The sequence below is a fragment of the Dendropsophus ebraccatus genome, chromosome 5 (genome assembly GCF_027789765.1).
Source record: "Dendropsophus ebraccatus isolate aDenEbr1 chromosome 5, aDenEbr1.pat, whole genome shotgun sequence".
Lineage (NCBI taxonomy): Eukaryota > Metazoa > Chordata > Amphibia > Anura > Hylidae > Dendropsophus > Dendropsophus ebraccatus.
In genome coordinates, this window is record NC_091458.1 from 39,455,936 (window position 1) to 39,476,192 (window position 20,257).

The 20,257-nt window shown below is 44.4% G+C and overlaps 2 protein-coding genes across 8 annotated transcripts in view; one reads left to right on the plus strand and one right to left on the minus strand.

Annotated features, from left to right (window-relative positions):
• Positions 1-17,017, minus strand: part of LOC138792455 (NEDD4-binding protein 2-like 2) — a 33,346-nt gene extending 16,329 nt beyond the window's left edge. For 2 of the 5 annotated variants that reach the window (XM_069969904.1, XM_069969908.1), the window contains exons 1-5: positions 9,889-10,045; positions 6,253-7,508; positions 4,482-4,606; positions 3,865-3,953; positions 3,689-3,765 (exon numbers count right to left, since the gene is read on the minus strand). In XM_069969904.1, the coding sequence (XP_069826005.1) occupies positions 3,689-3,765; positions 3,865-3,953; positions 4,482-4,606; positions 6,253-7,508; positions 9,889-10,020 (1,679 nt within the window). In that variant the 5' untranslated portion in view covers positions 10,021-10,045. Of the gene's footprint in view, positions 1-3,688; positions 3,766-3,864; positions 3,954-4,481; positions 4,607-6,252; positions 7,509-9,823; positions 10,046-13,631; positions 13,833-16,783 lie in introns of those variants that run through there. The other 3 variants (XM_069969905.1, XM_069969907.1, XM_069969906.1) reach the window with 3 other exon arrangements.
• PDS5B (PDS5 cohesin associated factor B) overlaps positions 10,004-20,257 on the plus strand; it is a 108,506-nt gene continuing 98,252 nt past the window's right edge. For 2 of the 3 annotated variants that reach the window (XM_069969900.1, XM_069969899.1), the window contains exon 1: positions 10,004-10,144. The gene's annotated coding sequence lies outside the window, so the exon portion shown is untranslated. Of the gene's footprint in view, positions 10,145-10,186; positions 10,259-20,257 lie in introns of those variants that run through there. The other variant, XM_069969902.1, reaches the window with a different exon arrangement.

The window sequence follows — 20,257 nt, forward strand, 5'->3', positions numbered from 1 at the left end:
TTAGCCCTTGTGTTTCCCACCCTCTCCATTCCTGCTATAATGTGCCTGTACTTACACTCAGCTATACACACCACTGCTATGTGCCTGCACTCACACTCAGCCATTCACCCTGCTGTATATAAAACTTCCTGCCACTGTCCTCCTGCACAGCTCTTTGATTTTCACTTCCCAATTGGTCCATGCTAAACACACCCCTTCCCCTTGCTGTCATGTGACCACACAGACCTCTGACAGCAGCCCTGCTTCTCTATTCTAGCCTGTTGTACTCAGGGCCGCTTTAACCAGAGGGCACATGGTGCACGTGCACCGGGCCCACTGGTTAAAGGGGCCCCCCCCCCGAGCAGGCCGGCCGTTGCTATGTGCAACCAGTGCGGTCGCACAGGGCTCCGGCCACCAGCCTGTCAGGGGGGAGCGCCATGGATGGGTAATCTACTTACCCCTCCATGGTGCCCCCTGCAGGGCCCCCCCGTCCGCCGCTGCCCCCGCCTGCCCGCTGCTGCGCTTCAGCAGCAGCGATACTGACAGAGAGAGAGCCATTGGCTCCCTCCCTGTCAGTCACTCTTGTGGCCGCACTTCCTGCGGTCACAAGAGGCCGCACTCTCCCTCTAGTGCCCGACGTCACTGGAGCGTCGGCACGAGGGTGAGGGAAGTGCAGCCTCTTGTGACCGTAGGAAGTGCGGCTACAAGAGGGAAGAGAAGAGGAATGCGTGGACCTAGGTGAGTAAAAGTGTTTGTTTTTTTCAATGTTATATGGGAGGGGGAGCACATATGCTATTGGGGAGCACAGGGGGCTATATACTATGGGGGAGCACAGGGGAGCTATATACTATGGGGGAGCACAGGGGAGCTACATACTATTGGGGAGCACAGGGGGCTATATACTATTGGGGAGCACAGGGGAGCTATATACTATGGGGGAGCACAGGGGAGCTATATACTATGGGGGAGCACAGGGGAGCTATATACTATGGGGGAGCACAGGGGAACTATATACTATGGGGGAGCACAGGGGAGCTATATACTATGGGGGAGCACAGGGGAGCTATATACTATGGGGGAGCACAGGGGAGCTATATACTATGGGGGAGCACAGGGGAGCTATATACTATGGGGGAGCACAGGGGGCTATATACTATTGGGGAGCACAGGGGGCTATATACTATTGGGGAGCACAGGGGGCTATATACTATTGGGGAGCACAGGGGAGCTATATACTATTGGGGAGCACAGGGGGCTATATACTATGGGGGAGCACAGGGGGCTATATACTATGGGGGAGCACAGGGGGCTATATACTATGGGGGAGCACAGGGGGCTATATACTATGGGGGATCACAGGGGAGCTATATACTATGGGGGATCACAGGGGAGCTATATACTATGGGGGAGCACAGGGGAGCTATATACTACTGGGGAGCACAGGGGAGCTATATACTATGGGGGAGCACAGGGGAGCTATATACTATGGGGGAGCACAGGGGAGCTATATACTATGGGGGAGCACAGGGGAGCTATATACTGCTGGGGAGCACAGGGGGCTATATACTATGGGGTAGCACAGGGGAGTTATATACTATGGGGAGCTATATACTATGGGGGAGCACAGGGGGCTATATACTATGGGGGAGCACAGGGGAGCTATATACTATGGAGGAGCTATATACTATGGGGGAGCACAGGGGAGCTATATACTATGGGGGAGCACAGGGGAGCTATATACTATGGGGCAGCACAGGGGGCTATATACTATGGGGCAGCACAGGGGGCTATATACTATGGGGCAGCACAGGGGAGCTATATACTATGGGGGAGCACAGGGGAGCTCTATACTATAGGGGAGCTATATACTATGGGGGAGCACAGGGGAGCTATATACTATGGGGGAGCACAGGGGGCTATATACTATACGGGAGCTATATACTATGGGGGAGCACAGGGGAGCTATATACTATTGGGGAGCACAGGGGGCTATATACTATGGGGGAGCACAGGGGGCTATATACTATTGGGGAGCACAGGGGGCTATATACTATTGGGGAGCACAGGGGTCTATATACTATGGGGGGAGCACAGGGGGCTATTATTGGGGAGAGCACAGGGGGACTATATACTATTGGGGGGAAAGCACAGGGTAACTATATACTATTGGCGGGAGAGCACAGGGGGGCTATATACTATTGGAGAGCACGGGGGGGCTATATACTAATGGGGGAGCGCACAGGAGGGCTGTATATAACTGGAGGAGCACATGAGGGTCTATATACTACAGGGACACCTTAAAACTATGAAGGCATAGAGGGGTGTAACTATGTAGGGGTACAGAGGGGTGTAACTACTGTATAGGGGTACAAGGGACCTAGCTACTGTATGTGTTGAGCCTAAAATATTTGTCTGGCAGATTCTGGAGAGAAGATTCACAGCCAGGAGAAGACTTCAAGGTGGCCCAGGCTGGATGGAGAGAAAAAGAAAAGGTGACAGACTCTGATCGTAGAAGACGCCCCCGGTGAGTCACTGGATGTAACTGCACTCTGTTATAGGGTTGTAGTGTAAGGGGTCATGATGTGGCGGTATTATGTAATGGTATTATTGGTGATATCTTTCTGTTTTGTTTAGTGTAGTTTTTATGTAATATGTAATCACTGTATGGTGGAAATAGTGTTATAAGGTAACTACTGTATGTATTGGGGCTCTTGATACAGTGTGGGGGCAAATTCAGTACATTATACAATGTGCCGAAAGGGAAGGGGGGGCCCACTCTTGAGGGCTGTGCACTGGGCCCACCAATGTATTAAAACGGCCCTGGTTGTACTAAACTACTGCATTATGGGTATCTGCAGCTCCATCCTGTATTTACAAACTGCTGTTTTACATTCTTATGCACTTACTATACATTATACACCACATGCTGCTTAGCTATACTTTACAGTAACCTATAATATGACATTCAGCTTTCTAAATGTTTGTTTTACTTGTTATTCAGAATAAAAAATAACTTTTTGGGGTGTGGAACCAATTGTCTGCATTTCATTGATTCCTTATGGGAAGTTTTGCTTTGGTTTAAGAGTGGATTTGGATTACAAGCATGGTCCTGGAACAAATTATGCTCGTAATCCAAGGCACCACTGTATACCTGTATAACACATATCTGTGCCTTCTTACTGCTCTAAAATCGCTTCATTTCATCGGTAGACAGTGTTACCTAGGTGAAGCTTCACGGCACTTGAGCCCTCTCCCCAGCCTGGAGATGGGGCCATGAAGCCCCGCCTAGGTGACACTGTCCACGAATGAAATTAAGCGAGAGTAATGGGGAGGGGGGTGACAGTATTACTTTAAGGATAGGTACACATATGGTGACCAGCTAACCGCTGCAGGTCAAGGCTCAAACCCACAGAAATAACAGACAGAAGTTGTTGTTTTTTATTATTTATAAATCCAGATGTGAGGTACTCTGTAAGGCCTCATTACATCCAGTAAATTTATCATTTATAATTTTCAGACGCATTACACTTTAGGCTTCATAAAGAGCAAAATGAGCTGGCCAGGCACCCTGTTGACATAAGATAATGCATAGACAGGCCAGGACCGCCGGAATAGGCACTACTGGTCATGTTTGGCTTTTAAAGGGGGTGGGGGAACCCCCTGTATGACATTCATACAACACATTTCCATGCTATAAAGGTTGTCTTACTTTTCCAATTCATGGGCATCTTGTTTCCACCATGTGTCTGGCTCCAAAAACTCTACATTATAGCCCCTGTCTACAGCCTAGGAAAAAAAACAAAGAAGGTATTTAAATTAGACTTGTTGTTAAGCTGACGTGTTATCTGCATGTAAATGTTTTCTCCGTTTCTTCAGGCCCCTCACCATCTGCACATATGGCTTCATTTCCCAGCTCTGGATATTAGTGTTATCGATGATAACAGGAGATCGTCCGTCATCCAGCGCTCTTCTGGCTGCAGTAAAAAAAAATAATCCAAAAGGTTACAAAAAGGTTCAAGGTCATGATCCTGTGGCCAATGCCCGCCTGGCATTTGACCGATCCAGCAAGGCCATCACGGTTTCTATTGGAAGTTTCTAAATAATACATCCGGTATAACAAAGGAAATTTTGTTACTGTATAGCAAATGCAGCAGACTGCACTTTACATGTGTCTTCTTTCACAGCAGGAAAAGCATATGGACGTAGTGCAAAACACCTGAGATAAATGGAATACGACCGATGTATACATCAGGAAATACGGCCATATACCCCAAATGAGATATCCATCACCCATCATTGTTACTAGCATAGGGTACTGTGTCCATACTAAAAGGATCTACACTTCTTCCCATAAAGCAGGGATGGGGAACCTTCGGCCCTCCAGCTGTTGCAAAACTACAATTCCCATCATGCCTGGGCAGCCGAAGCTTAGAGAGCCGAAGGTTCACCACCCATGCCAAAAAGCATGACTTCTGCCTCTAATATCAGTACACATCACGCACCTCTGTTCTGATTCCAGCTATGCGCATCCCCAAGCCGGTTCACGTGGTATGTGTATCCATTTTCCTGGCAGAAGTAATCGTCAGTGCTGAGGACAATCCCGTCAGGAGACTGCCGGAGCAGCGTACTGGGAAATGACAGAAATGAAACTGCTGGATCATGCCAAAATGGGTACAGCCACAGGTTGTACACAAGAAATGTTATCCACAAGGTAACACAGTGCTCTACAATTGGAGTTCAATAGTACATAAGGTAAATGGACATATTAGGATGTGCGCTGCTATTTAAAAAGGACAACTCTGGGCAGGGAGATTTTCTGTAAAAGTGATGGGGAGGCTGAAAGAAATAATGTGCTCACCTCCCCGGCTCCAGTGCTGATGCCAAATACCGCCGCTCTGGTCCACGGCAGTTTCCTGGTTAGAGAGGGGACCCAGGTCATGATGTGTCAGGGCTGCTTAGCCAGTCAGCGGCCGTAATTGGGTCCCGCCTTGGTTGAGTGGCTCTGACACGTCATGACCCAGGGGACCAGAGCAGCGGTACACTGTACCAGCACTGGAGCCGAGGAGGTGAGAGCACATCATTTCTGTCAGCCTCCCTGACTCCTGCCTGGAGTTGTCCTTTAAGGGGTAAAACAATATATAGCTGATATATATATATATGTGATCGGCAGGGTGCCCTGGGTAGCAGAGGTGCCAGTGAACCGCAGCTTCAGCTCCTATTGAAGAGAATAGACGCTTAGGCTGCAGTATCCGGGCACCGCCGCTACACAGGCAACAAAGCAAGTCCGGTGAATCAATCTTTTACACCCTCTTTACCTTCACTCAGAATTTTTGCCTTATAGTACTGTATAGAATACTCGTATCCGCCAGAGCCAGACTATTAGCAGACACACTTTGGCAGCGGCTGAAGGCTTGGGAAACGACCCATTGGCACCCTGAAATCACATTGTGGGGTTAAAGATCAGACACCTGAAAGGTGCAATACCTCATGATCATGTTATATTGCGACATAGAGAGAGTTAAGTGACTACCAATCACAGGATTGCTGGTGTCAGTCACTACGGGCTCAAGCCCCAAGACCCTTACACTCACCCCTTAAAGTTGCCATTTATTCATTGTAATCTGGGTAAGTTATAGGAGCTGCTTGCTTCTCTTTAAGGGAATCTGTCACTAGGTTCATGGTGCCTTAATAAAGGCAGCATAAAATAATGACAGAAATGCTGAACAGAACAGTGAATTACTTACCTTATTCTGTTTGGTTGTCCTCCTGAGATGCAGTAGAATGGACTATGTCACACCTTTCCTTTCATCCTACAGTTGCTGATTGACAGCTGTCTGCCTATATATATACACACACACACACAGTATAGATAGGTAACTACCAATTAGCAGCTGTAAGCAGAGGGAGCTGGTGCACACTAATATCAAGGATTACTGAGCACACACACACACACACACACACACACAACGTAGAGGACTAGTGTGCAGTTATAGCTATCCAGGAGGACATCTCTGGATCAGCTGCACAGAACAATGAAAATGATCCATCATTCTGCTAAGCCTCTCTGTCACTAGTTTATGCTACCCCGATAGGACAGCACAGATCTGCTAAAAGTGTCTCTTTAAATTGGGTTATAAACTTTAAATATACTCCTTTAAGGGTCCACATTTTAAATTCCAACTGCTCAAAGACTCCATAGATCTATATCAGAATGAAAGGCGAGATGGCCGCATGTGTAGGAAGCATACATCTAGCAGTTCTTAGGATACTAACCGAGCCAGCGTACTTTTCCCTGAGCCAGGAACTCCTCGTAACAGCACCAATACTTTTTTATCCCCGAGTCTATCCAGTTCATGTGAGACATTATCCTTATAGGATAATATCCGTTCACCAAAGTGTCTATCTTCCAGTCTAGAAAGGTCGCTATGCTGAGGGTCTTTTCCTGTCCTTTCATCTCTATCCTGTGGAAATAGTGTGTCATACGGCATCTCCCGAGAGGTGAACCAGCTTTTGGGAGGTATGGGTGATCTATGCCAGGAAGGACGCTCATTTCGAGTGTTGTAAGTGAAGTTCTGAGGCGGCTGTAGGGGTGGTGGGTTACCGTGCCTTGGAAAAGTCATTGGATAATTGTACCGTGGTGGAGGAGGGCCATAAGGTACTATAAAAGTAGGTGGAGGAGGCCTTTCAAACCTTGGAGGTGGTATTGCATGGCTTACGAATGAAGAGTTTGTTGGATGATATGGGGCTTGACCAACACATGAAAACTGGTTATTGGGAGGTAGTGGAGGTCTTGGTTCTTCTTTAGCGTGGCAAGTAAAGGATAGCAAATTTGGAGGTGTGCTGGGCAAAGGTCTGACCGGCTGTGAAGCAGGTGCTTGGCCATGGTGATGGTTGGCTGGGTGCAGAGCTGGCGCCTTGTCAGGGTAAGGGCTTATACGCTGCTGGATGTCCCCATCTGTGACCGACTTAGACGGTTCATCAGTCTCTGCTTCAAGCTCATCTAACTCTTTGTAAAATTGCCGCAGCTCATAGTCCATCCCATCCTGGCCTTTCGACTGACTAGCCAACTTACCCAACTCCACCGTAGCAATTCTGAAGGAAGAAGCAACATCATCTGAATCTCTAGTCACTTCAGGTAGAGATTTTTCTTGGGGTGGCGGCTGACATAGTGGTCCTATAAATGTAGTACTGGTTCCTGAAAATGGCACAGCAGGGTTATATCCTGGTTTCTGTCTTTCAGGAGGTCCAAATGGACGCTGGTTAGTTTTATTGCAGTCTCTTTTATTAGTATCACCTTTACCGGTGTGATGTCTTAAAGGCTCTGACTTATATCCTTCATCTATATCCCCTCTACCTCCTTCACTTTTACATTTACTCGATGGATAGTATCTTTCCTCTGAGAATTCCTTGTACACATCAGTATGGCTCTTCGCCCGTGATAAAGAATAGTCCGGCCTGGACTTCTTTAAGCAAGGTTCAATGGATGAATCGTGCACATGGTGAGGAAAGTTCTTCTCAGCATGAGGCATCTAAAGGGGATGAACAGAAACAAACTTAATAAATGAATTTATAATTTTATTTATACAGATTCCGCAGCACTTTACAATTCTGGGGTACAGACAGACAAAATTTTACACCCTTTGATAAATCTCCCCCTATATGTTCAGCGGGTACATCCATAAGACTGGACTCAAACAGTGGTCAGAGGGCAGCACCACTACCATAGGAAACTGCTGTAGGAAATGTATACGGTAGTTCTGATCCTCCTACAGCCGCCCCCTACTGCTGTATGACATATTCTCAATTTGACATTTTTGCTGAGTTTTCTTAGCATGATAAACTACAATAGAAACCTGACAGCATACCCTAAAGACCTTGTTAACACAATACAATAGGAAGAGCGGCTATATCCTGAAAGACTCGAGAAGTCTGATAATCCAGCAGGACACAAGCCTAGAAATGTACAGTAATCCCTCATACAGGCTGTCATAGAAAGGGAATGTGATTTCCCTGGGGTCTCCCTGCTCTGCTACCAAACTGGTTATACATGGAGCAATTTACTTACTAATACCAGACGTATTCCAGCCCATCCATATGTGTGTGTGTGTGTGTGTGTGTGTGTGTGTATGTATATATATATATATATATATATATATATATATATATATATATATATATATATATATATATATATATATATATACACACACACACACACACAGTGGTGCCTTGGATTACGAGCATAATTCGTTCTGGGACTTTGCTTGTAATCCAAATCCACTCTTACACCAAAGCAAATTTTCCCATAAGAAATCACTGATATGCAGACAATTGGTTCCACACCCCAAAAATAATGATTTTGTTTCATTTGTCTTACATGTTGTTCAAAATATAAACATTTATAAACAGCTGAATATGTAATATTATAGGTTACTGTGCAGTATAGCAATCAGCATGTGGTGTATAATGTATAATAAGTGCATAAACCTGAAACACAGCGGCAGTTTGTAGATACAGGATGGAACTGCAGATCCCTATAATGCAGTAGCCTAGTACAACATGCTAGAATAGAGAGGCAGGGCTGCTGTCAGAGATCTGTGTGGTCACATGACAGCAATGAGGAAGGGCTGTGTGTTCAGCATGGACTCATCAGGACTGACAGAGACTGCAGCGAGCATGAAGGACTGAGCTGTACAGATGTGGGCACATACATGCAGCACTCTCTGTCCGGGGAGAGAGGGGTTACAGCTATGCACAGATTACCTCCACAGTCCTGTCCCCTGATGTAAGCCCCAGCCTGAAGTGGATCTGCTATGATTTGGAAGGCAAGGGAGACTTCCTGGGTCAGAGTACAGGGCTGTAGACCCCACTATATAGACCATGTCCCTCCCCAACTCGCGCTCCCACCAAGTACAGGGAGCTCTTAAACCAAAACAATGCTCTTAAACCAAGTCACAATTTTGAAAAACTGTGAGCTCTTAAACCAAAACGCTCTTAAACCAAGTTACTCTTAAACCAAGGTACCACTGTGTGTGTGTGTATATATATATATATATATATATATATATATATATACACACACACATATTATATATATATATATATATATATATATATATAAAATCTCTGTACTTTCCCAACTTTTCAAGTTAGAATATAGAGTTTGGGATATACTTGCTGTATAAGACTACCCCTCTGCCAACACACACCAAATAAAAATTAATTAAAAGCATCAGACAGCAGTGAGATCTGAGAGGCAGAGAAGGAGGTACAGTAATACTGGTAGGATACAAGGGTGGCCAGATGGGGCAAGAGGTGTGTTATTCTGGGCACACTCTACCTTACCTTTTTTTTTATACTCCGGACACCTGCAGCTTGCTCTGCCCTGTATATGGTTGCCACATATGGCGGAGATGCGGACGTTTTTGAGCTCCTCCCACCATATGCGGCAACCGCAGATTTTTCAATCCGATTCCGCAGTTTTTCAGCACCCGGAATATAAGACGACCCCTGACTTTTGAGAAAATTGGGTTAAACAGTAGTCTTATACGCAGGAAAATACTGTGTGTATATATTTATTTTTATTTTTTTTCTTTAATAATTATTATTATACAGGTCTGATTATAGCTAACACTTAGTAAATACACTGTTATTGTCTATGCTGTATTGTGAGTGAACTGCTTATATGTACAAATGTGCCGCCAACCAGAGGCTCCTGTTCAGCCAGTCAATGTTTCCTTTTTCATATATATGTCAGTATACCCCTTTATTATCATGGGAGGGCGATGTATGCCAATGTAATATAGAGGCACTTCAAACATGGTGTAAAGAAAGTCTTATATACCAATGATTACTCATAGGGGACACACAAGACATAGCTGGTAAAATAAAGAAAACAAACAAATGTACTTGTCCATAGGAGGCCATCTTTATAGAAGCGTGTGACTGCAGATGTGGCCTGTCCCGGTGGCTGTCAGTTAAACCGCCAGTCACCCGTGAGCTGCTGCCGTTTACCATCATGCCACTTGATTCTGATGCCATGCGATGCCTCAAGACCTTGATCAGAAGTGTACTGGGGCCCCATCGTGTGAGTTTGGACACCCAGAACCACGACTAGAAGGAGATGCAGCACTCGGCCGTGGCTCCTTTGGCTTTATTGGGAAAGGTGAGGACAGGCCATGTGGTTTATAGCATAATATAGAAAACGAAGCCTTCAGAAACCAGGAGAGAAAGCCCTCTAAGTAATATGAACTCTTTATGCCAGATTTGATACACACAGGTGAGACTTCGGATGTCCTGGACTACCTGCAACACTGGGGCTGCATGTCTGTGACCCCTGTATTACACGGCCAGAGCTGCGGTGTGAACCAGTGCTGACACTCGATCACATGGCTTAGTGGTGGTGGGGATGCGGCCAGGGCTGCGTGATGTTTGCTATAATCGGCCGTCAGTCACACGTCTCCTATTACATGAGAGATATGTGGCCAACGTTGGATTATTAAAGTAAACGGTCAGGCAATGAGGTCTATTACACAGGGCGATATGTCCCATTTGGCAGATAATCACTTAGAGTAATAGGGGTATTCTCATTACCTCAACTATTGTTAGGTGATAGAGAATGCAAAAGGCAGTCATTTTGAAAATGCTTTCTTTTGAGGTTTGGCCCCTTTCTCTTCTTGTAGTGTTGACAGCTTGTTGCCTTGGATCCCCACGCTGACAGAGGTGGCCGGGATCCTCAGGAGCAATAAGTATAGCCCCGCTCCCTCCTACTGAGCTTACACACCTAGGCTTCATGTCCACGTTGTAAGACAACGGCCGTTCTGTGACACGGCCATGTCACAGAACGGCCGCTGTCTATGAAATTCATCCCAGCCAGTACTGCAGTATCAGCTGGATGAACATTACTTCTTTGGAATTGAAATGCAGGCACATTCAAGTGTTTCAATTAACCATAGGTAGACAATGTAAAGTATGGCCGGAGTCTGACTTTACATTGTCTGCAGAGTCAATTTCGTGTGTCCGCTATTCAATATCATGCCGGCAGCGGGGAAAGTCTTTGAGACTGACAGAGCTGCGCAACTGTGTCAGAACAGTGTCGAGACGACTCAAAGATTTTCCCTGCTGCCAGCATAATCTTTATACGGGCAGGCAAAGAGCCCACTCCATGCATTCAACGTCCATAAGGTCTGCAAATCTATGGACGTGTGAATGCAGCCTTAGGGTGGTATTACACAGAACGATTATCGTTCGAAAAATCGTTAAATCGATCGAATTTAAATGATAATCATTCTGTGTAATTGCAAGCAACGATCGAAAAATCATTTGTATGTCGTTAATCGTTTATTTAGATCTGAACCTAAAATTATCGTTATTCGCTTGCTAATCGTTCACTGTAATTCCACGTTCCTTCGCTCAAGTTCTGCATTTTTTCACTAATCATTCAGTGTCATTGCACATTGCCCATTGTTTTGCTGGGATCAGAAAGTGTAAACGTTTATGGGAACGATTGTAACTAACGACCATCGTTCTGTGTTATATGGTGAACGATTATCTGCCAAAGATTTGAAGCCAAAGCCAGGAATGGATTTGAAAAGAGGAGAAATCTCAGGCTTTCCTTTATGACCTGACCTCTGTTTATAGTCCATTCCTGGCTTTGGGTTCAAATCTTTGGCAGATAATCTTTCTGTGTAAATGGACCCTAACGATAAACAATCTCGTTTGCGATCGTTTATCGATAGTTGTTAATTGTTAAAAATCGCTCCTTGTAATAGGACCCTAAGGCTTGGATCATCCCTGGAGACAGCAACGCTGTGTCCCGTCCTTGCTCCCCCCTTCCCGGGCCAGCTAGGAGGTGAGCAGGGACACAGAGGTGCTGAGCCGACTTCTCAACAGATAGGACATGCCCTTCAAATGTCTATAGACAAGTCAATGCAGCAACAATTACATCTGTATCATACCAATACACATCTTAAAAGGGGGTTATCCAAAGATTAAAGTGTCACTGTTGATTTCTGCAAAAAAAAACAACAACAAAAAAACAATAGTCCAGGCGATTTTAAAGTGACTGTACCACCAGGCCCAGGCTGAAGCACTGGAGGCGGCCGACCCACCCTTAGTGGGAAGAAACCCCAGCCCCTCCATGACATCACTCATTAGAATCAATGGAACCCTATCATAGAGGGGAGGGAGTTTCCTCCCACTAAGGGTGGGTCGGCCCGCCTCCAGTGCTTCAGCCTGGGCCTGGTGGTACAGTCACTTTAAGAAACTTTGTAATTGGGTTTATTAGGCAAATATGCCATTATCTGCATTCAAAAAGACTTTCCCCATTTCCCCTCCCTCCTTTCTCTCATCCACTGCTCATTATCAGGAAATCTCGAATCTCGGGCTCTGTGAAACCTATGGAGAGGGGAGGGGGGAGCAGGGAGATTAGTCCCCAGCAGAGAGCACAGAACAAAGGATTAAACTGCGGGACCTGTGTGAAAGCTGGTATTCAGAGGTCAGTGCTGAATTCAGAGGAGATAGCCCAGTGATGTAGCTGTACATTAACTCTTTGTTGTCCTGTTTTGGTGCCTCATCTCCCTCCACCCCTCCCCTCTCCATAAGCAAGCCATGAAGACAGGGGGGAGAGCTTCACGATGCTTTTTCATGATAAAAATGCATTTTTTTTTGGCTAATAAACCCAATTACAAAGTTTCTTAAAATCGCCTGGACTATTGATTTCTGTAAAAAAAAATTAAAAAAAATTTGAATGACACTGACACTTAAAGTGACTGTACCACCAGGCCCAGGCTGAAGCACTGGTGGGCGGGCCGACCCACCCTTAGTGGGAGGAAACCCCAGCCCCTCTATAATAGGGTTCCACTGATTATAATGGAGTCATGTCATGGAGGGGCTGGAGTTTCTTCCCACTAAAGGTGGGTTGGCCGCCTCCAGTGCTTCTGCCTGGGCCTGGTGGTACAGTCACTTTAAACAATATACCCCATGCACAGTATAGATGATAGCTACCTGCTCTGTGACTGTCCAACCATTGGTCCTCCACCGATCATGAGAACGGAGGTCTAATGCCCCCCAGTAAATGAAGCAGCAGCATGCAGGCCTGACCACCACTTCAGTCACTATCTATGGAACCTCTGAACAGTGCCTGGCTATGCGGGCAGGTCCCACACACAGTGCATGGAGCATCACCCTGTGTAATAGGGTCTTTACTCACAGGACCACCTCTACTGCTTGATGGACAACAGCGCCCCGAAGAATTCGAGAGAAGCCTATAGAGACTGTGACCCCAAGATGAATTCATTATCCCCATCTCAAAGGTCTTTTTATTATTGATTATCTTATCAGTGTATGATTGATGGAGTCCAATGTCTGTCCACTCCTCTGACCAGCTGTACACCACACAGCGCCATACATTGTGTAGTGGCCGTGCGGGGTTACTGCACCCAAAAGGCCACTAGTGCCAACCAGGATGATCGCCTATATTCACTCCATCAGAAATTGCCATGCAAAACAACGACAATAACAGTGTTGTCCGATCCCTTACACGCCGGGCAACAACAGTATAATTCACAAGCCTGGGAAAGCTTAGTAACAACCACAAACAGGGTTCTAATAACCGGGAGCGGCTAGAGACGCACTGTGTGTACATGATTTACCTCAGACGATGCGTCCAGCGAGAGGCCCCGGATCGGCGGCCACATCTATACACAAGGCCCGGCTCATTCTACTCCATCCAAGGCCGCCGCGTAGTGACGTCATCAGATAAGGACGCCGGGGATGCCGGGAAGTGTAGTTCTGCAGTGGGTGACTTGTGACACGCTGCGCTGTTTGCCTCTATAAACCTCAGAATGTCACTTCTATAGAAGGCAATGTATAGTCATGTATGGGCGATGTACAGTAAATATACGTGTAATGTATGGGACATATGTGATAATGCATAGGCAATATAGGGGAGTATGTATAATACATGGGGAAATAATGTATACAAGTGTATAGGCAATATATTGTAATGTATGAGCAATATAAGGCAATGTATAGTAATAAATGTGTAACATGGGCAGTATAAGGCAATGTATAGGGATGTATGTGTAACATGGGCAGTATAAGGCAATGTATAGTAATAAATATGTAACATGGGCAGTATAAGGCAATGTATAGTAATAAATATGTAACATGGACAGTATAAGGCAATGTATAGGGATGTATATGTAACATGGGCAGTATAAGGCAATGTATAGGGATGTATGTGTAACATGGGCAGTATAAGGCAATGTATAGGGATGTATGTGTAACATGGGCAGTATAAGGCAATGTATAGGGATGTATGTGTAACATGGGCAGTATATGACAATGTATAGGGATGTATGTGTAACATGGGCAGTATAAGGCAATGTATAGTAATAAATGTGTAACATGGGAAGTATAAGGCAATGTATAGTAATAAATGTGTAACATGGGCAGTATAAGGCAATGTATAGTAATAAATATGTAACATGGGCAGTATAAGGCAATGTATAGTAATACATATGTAACATGGGCAGTATAAGGCAATGTATAGGGATGTATGTGTAACATGGGCAGTATATGGCAATGTATAGTAATAAATGTGTAACATGGGCAGTATAAGGCAATGTATAGTAATAAATGTGTAACATGGGCAGTATAAGGCAATGTATAGTAATAAATGTGTAACATGGGCAGTATAAGGCAATGTATAGTAATAAATGTGTAACATGGGCAGTATAAGGCAATGTATAGTAATAAATATGTAACATGGACAGTATAAGGCAATGTATAGTAATACATATGTAACATGGGAAGTATAAGGCAATGTATAGTAATAAATGTGTAACATGGGCAGTATAAGGCAATGTATAGTAATAAATATGTAACATGGGCAGTATAAGGCAATGTATAGGGATGTATGTGTAACATGGGCAGTATATGACAATGTATAGGGATGTATGTGTAACATGGGCAGTATAAGGCAATGTATAGGGATGTATGTGTAACATGGGCAGTATATGACAATGTATAGGGATGTATGTGTAACATGGGCAGTATAAGGCAATGTATAGTAATAAATGTGTAACATGGGCAGTATAAGGCAATGTATAGGGATGTATGTGTAACATGGGCAGTATATGACAATGTATAGTAATAAATGTGTAACATGGGCAGTATAAGGCAATGTATAGTAATAAATATGTAACATGGGCAGTATATGGCAATGTATAGTAATAAATGTGTAACATGGGCAGTATAAGGCAATGTATAGTAATAAATGTGTAACATGGGCAGTATAAGGCAATGTATAGTAATAAATGTGTAACATGGGCAGTATATGGCAATGTATAGTAATAAATGTGTAACATGGGCAGTATAAGGCAATGTATAGTAATAAATGTGTAACATGGGCAGTATAAGGCAATGTATAGTAATACATATGTAACATGGGCAGTATAAGGCAATTTATAGTAATAAATGTGTAACATGGGCAGTATAAGGCAATGTATAGGGATGTATGTGTAACATGGGCAGTATAAGGCAATGTATAGTAATACATACGTAACATGGGCAGTATAAGGCAATGTATAGGGATGTATGTGTAACATGGGCAGTATATGACAATGTATAGTAATAAATATGTAACATGGGCAGTATAAGGCAATGTATAGTAATACATATGTAACATGGGCAGTATAAGGCAATGTATAGCAATACATATGTAACATGGGCAGTATAAGGCAATGTATAGTAATAAATGTGTAACATGGGCAGTATATGGCAATGTATAGTAATAAATGTGTAACATGGGCAGTATAAGGCAATGTATAGCGATGTATGTGTAACATGGGCAGTATAAGGCAATGTATAGGGATGTATGTGTAACATGGGCAGTATAAGGCAATGTATAGTAATAAATGTGTAACATGGGCAGTATAAGGCAATGTATAGTAATAAATATGTAACATGGGCAGTATAAGGCAATGTATAGTAATAAATGTGTAACATGGGCAGTATAAGGCAATGTATAGTAATACATATGTAACATGGGCAGTATAAGGCAATGTATAGTAATACATACAAAACATGGGCAGTATAAGGCAATGTATAGCGATGTATGTGTAACATGGGCAGTATAAGGCAATGTATAGTAATACATATGTAACGTGGGCAGTATAAGGCAATGTATAGTAATAAATGTGTAACATGGGCAGTATATGGCAATGTATAGTAATAAATGTGTAACATGGGCAGTATAAGGCAATGTATAGTAATACATATGTAACATGGGCAGTATAAGGCAATGTATAGTAATACATACGTAACATGGGCAGTATAAGGCAATGTATAGGGATGTATGTGTAACATGGGCAGTATATGACAATGTATAGTAATAAATATGTAACATGGGCAGTATAAGGCAATGTATAGTAATACATATGTAACGTGGGCAGTATAAGGCAATGTATAGTAATACATATGTAACATGGGCAATGTATAGGGATTAGAGATGAGCGAACCTGGAGCATGCTCGAGTCGATCCGAACCCGATCGTTCGCCATTTGATTAGCGGTGGCTGCTGAAGTTGGATAAAGCCCTAAGGCTATGTGAAAATCATGGATATAGTCATTGGCTGTATCCATGTTTTCCAGACAACGTTAGAGCTTTATCCAAGTTCAGCAGCCCCCGCTAATCAAATACCGAACGTTCGGGTTCGGATCGACTCGAACCCGAACCTGGTTCGCTCATATCTAATCCTGAATCATGTCTGAATTTCAGACTCCTACCTTCTTATCTTTACCTTTTGTGCAGTTTAGCCTCTTCTGTTCCCCTCATGAATTATTGACCTGTATTCTGAGCCGCCTGCTCTGACCCACCACCTGTGTTTGACTATACCTCTGTCTCCTCCTGGTACTCTTCTCATTCTTCTGTTGACAACCTGACCTGCAGACTTTGCCACCTGCCTGTCCCCCCATGCACCAGTACTGTCTGGTCCCCAGGACCAGCTGCTATCCACACCAGGACCACACTGGAGGAGCAAGTGGTGTCCTCTAACAGCAGAAGTCTAGCTTTATGGAGCAGGATAAAGGGTAAAAACCTAGAGGGCATTTAGACCCAAGTCAAACCGGTTTGGTAACAAAGTGGGAGATTTATTAAACATGGTGTAAAGTGAAACTGGCTCAGTTGCCCCTAGCAACCAATCAGATTCCACTTTCTATTCCTCACAGACTCTTTGGAAAATGAAAGGTGGAATCTGATTGGTTGCTAGGGGCAACTGAGCCAGTTTCACTTTACTCCATGTTTGATAAGTCTCCCCCAAAGTGTCCACATCCACCGCACATTCCATCATCATACCACAAACATTGCATCATGAATGCTGTGGGGACCAGTTAGATGGCCACCTGCAGGCAGTTCTACAGAGGGTCTTCCCCCAACCACAGTGCCGCCTTTCAACAGGAAATTGCTTCATGTCATCGGGCTCAGATCACTACAGAGTGGTTGAAGAAGCACTACAATAAATTCTCCACACTACCCAGGCCGAACTGGGACCCCAATGAACATGTTTGGGATATGCTTGAACATGTGAGATCTGCTCCTACTCTTCTGAAAAAAAGTATCATTGAGTGACAGAGCAGATGCGGGGGTCAAGGTCAGAATGTTCACCACCTCATGGTATCTGGACCCTGATGTCTGCAAGCCTGGATCGCTCAAAAATACCAACCCCTTGTTGAATGGCATACATTTTAGTGTAAAAGTAATTCAACTAATAGGAAAAACTTGCACCAGACAGTCTGAGGCTATGTTCACACTTAGTAAGAGACCGGCCATTCCGTGACCCGGTCGGTCTCTGAAAAGGTCATCCCGGCTGGTACTGCAGTACCGGCCAGATGATCTTTTGGGCCGTAGAGTTCTGATGCGGGCGCATCCGTGCGCGCCCGCATCAGAACTTCCCACAGCACACTACGGAGCGAGCGGTCGGAGCCGCTCGCTCTGTTGTGTGAACTGACAGGGTTTTCTGTCATGTCCGTTTTCTACGTCGCCGCTAGAGATCCCAGCTGGAGTGTATACCATGTGTATACACTCCGGCCGGGATTCCCTCAGGCTGCAGCACTACGTAAGTAGTAACAACGGTCGTGATTTCCATGGCATTTACGTAGTGTGAACATAGCCTAAAGATTCTCTAGATATACACTACTCACACAAGGTTAGGCATATTTGGCTTGCGGGTGAAATTTATGGAAAACTTAAAATGTTCCCCCTCCAGTGATATGAAGCTGGCGCATTTAAGTAGAAGCAGCAAAGGTGATTTCCTCATCTCAATTTCTGAAACAAAAGCCAACACCAATAGGAAGATACCTCAAGAAGAAGTGTCAGTGTCTCAATAACTTGTCAAGTGCCCTTGAGCATCAATTACAGCTTGACAACAACGTCTCCTGCTGTTCAAAAGTCGCCCTATTGTCTGCTGAGGCATGGCATCTCACTCTTCTTCAAGGGCGGCCCTCAGGTCATTGAGGTTCTGAAGTACGGAGTTATGAGCCTCTACATGGCAACTCAGCGGATCCTGTAGGTTTTCTATGGGATTTAGGTCTGGAGAAAGTGCAGGCCACTCCATGTGAGGTTCACCTGTCTCCAGCATCTGTTCCCTAATGATGCGATATTGATGAGCTGGAGCATTGCCGTCCATGAAGATTGCAACTGTTCTTGGCTTTTGATTCAATAAATTGAGATAAGGTTATCGCCTTTCCTGCTTCTACTTACTTTCATGATATAATATCACTGTAGTGTAAACTTTTTACATTTTCCATAATGTTCACCCGCAAGCCACCTTTTTGTGAGTGGTGTCTAGCAGCTTAAAGGGTTGTTCAGGTTTATAACATTGATAGCCTATCCACAGGAGAGGCCATTGGTGACTTATTAGTGGGGTGCCAACACCTGACAACCAACAATCAGCTGTTAGGCAGAGTTACTGCATTGGTACCTATATACAGTGAACAGTGACAGAAGCCCTGTGCCATCTTCTGGATAGACTGGGAGTCAGAATGTTACAAGGACAGCAGTGTTAACTGAAAGGGGCCGACGTTGCAAGTTAAAAATTACATTCACATGTCCGTAGTGCACCCCGTGACTGGCTGCTTCCAATTTCTTCAGTCACCAGTTATCAAATGCCAGATGATTGGGTTCGCAAATCTCTAGCCATAAGTTAAAGAAAATACCCAAGATGTTCCAGATTTGTAGACATCCCTAGAGTTTGTGACAGGAAGCTTGCCCCCAGCAGAGAAGACTGTATCAGAAGCACTGTGTGGCAGCACTGGATGAGAAAATGCAAAGCTTGGACAGCCCTGCCGTTCCCGCCACGAACGTTGGTGGCAGCAGCATGGCCCATGTCTTCCCTTAGTGCTGCCATTTAATATGTGATGTTTAAATAAAAAATTCTACCTTTATTTTAAAGAAGTTATATTACAAAGTAATATAACTTTAAAGAGTCACTGTCGTTAAAAAAATTTGTTTTGCAGAAATCAATAGTCCAGGCGATTTTAAGAAACTTTGTAATTGGGGTTATTAGACAAATATGCCATTATCTGTATTTAAATAGACTTTTCCCAGGTCCCCCCCTCCTCTCCTTTTTGTCATCAACTGCTCAGAATCAGGAAATCTCGACTGTTCAGGTCCTGTCTGTGCTATGGAGAGGGGAGGGGGGAGATTAGTCGGCAGCAGAGAACAAAGAATTACACCACAGGGAGCCACTGAAAGCCCCTATTCAGAGGTCATAGAGGTCAGTGCTGATGTCAGAGGAGATAGCCAGTGATGTAGCTGTAAATCAACTCTTTGTTGTCCTGTTTTGGTGCCTCATCTCTCCCCTCTCTATAGAGAACAATGAAGACCGGGGGGGGGGAGAGCTTTAAGCTGCTTTTTCATTATAAAAATGCTTTTTTCGGCTAATAAACCCAATTGCAAAGTTTCTTAAAATCGCCTGGACTATTGATTTATGCAAAAAAATTTAATGACAGTGACACTTTAATATTGTAAGGGCCAGTTCACACTGAGTAAAAGAGGCAGAGAGTTTCGTTGCGGAATCCTGCCAGACTCTGTGTCATAAAGGCAGTCTATGGGAGGGCTCGCGTGCCTCTGATCTCCGTGCCTCTCCGCTCATAAAAATTGACATGTCAGGAAAAAAAATCTCAAGAGTATTCGTATAAAAAGTGCAGCTACCTCTAAGTGAAGTTCAGTAAATGTTATAGGACATATATACATATATGACACTGAGACCTAGAAA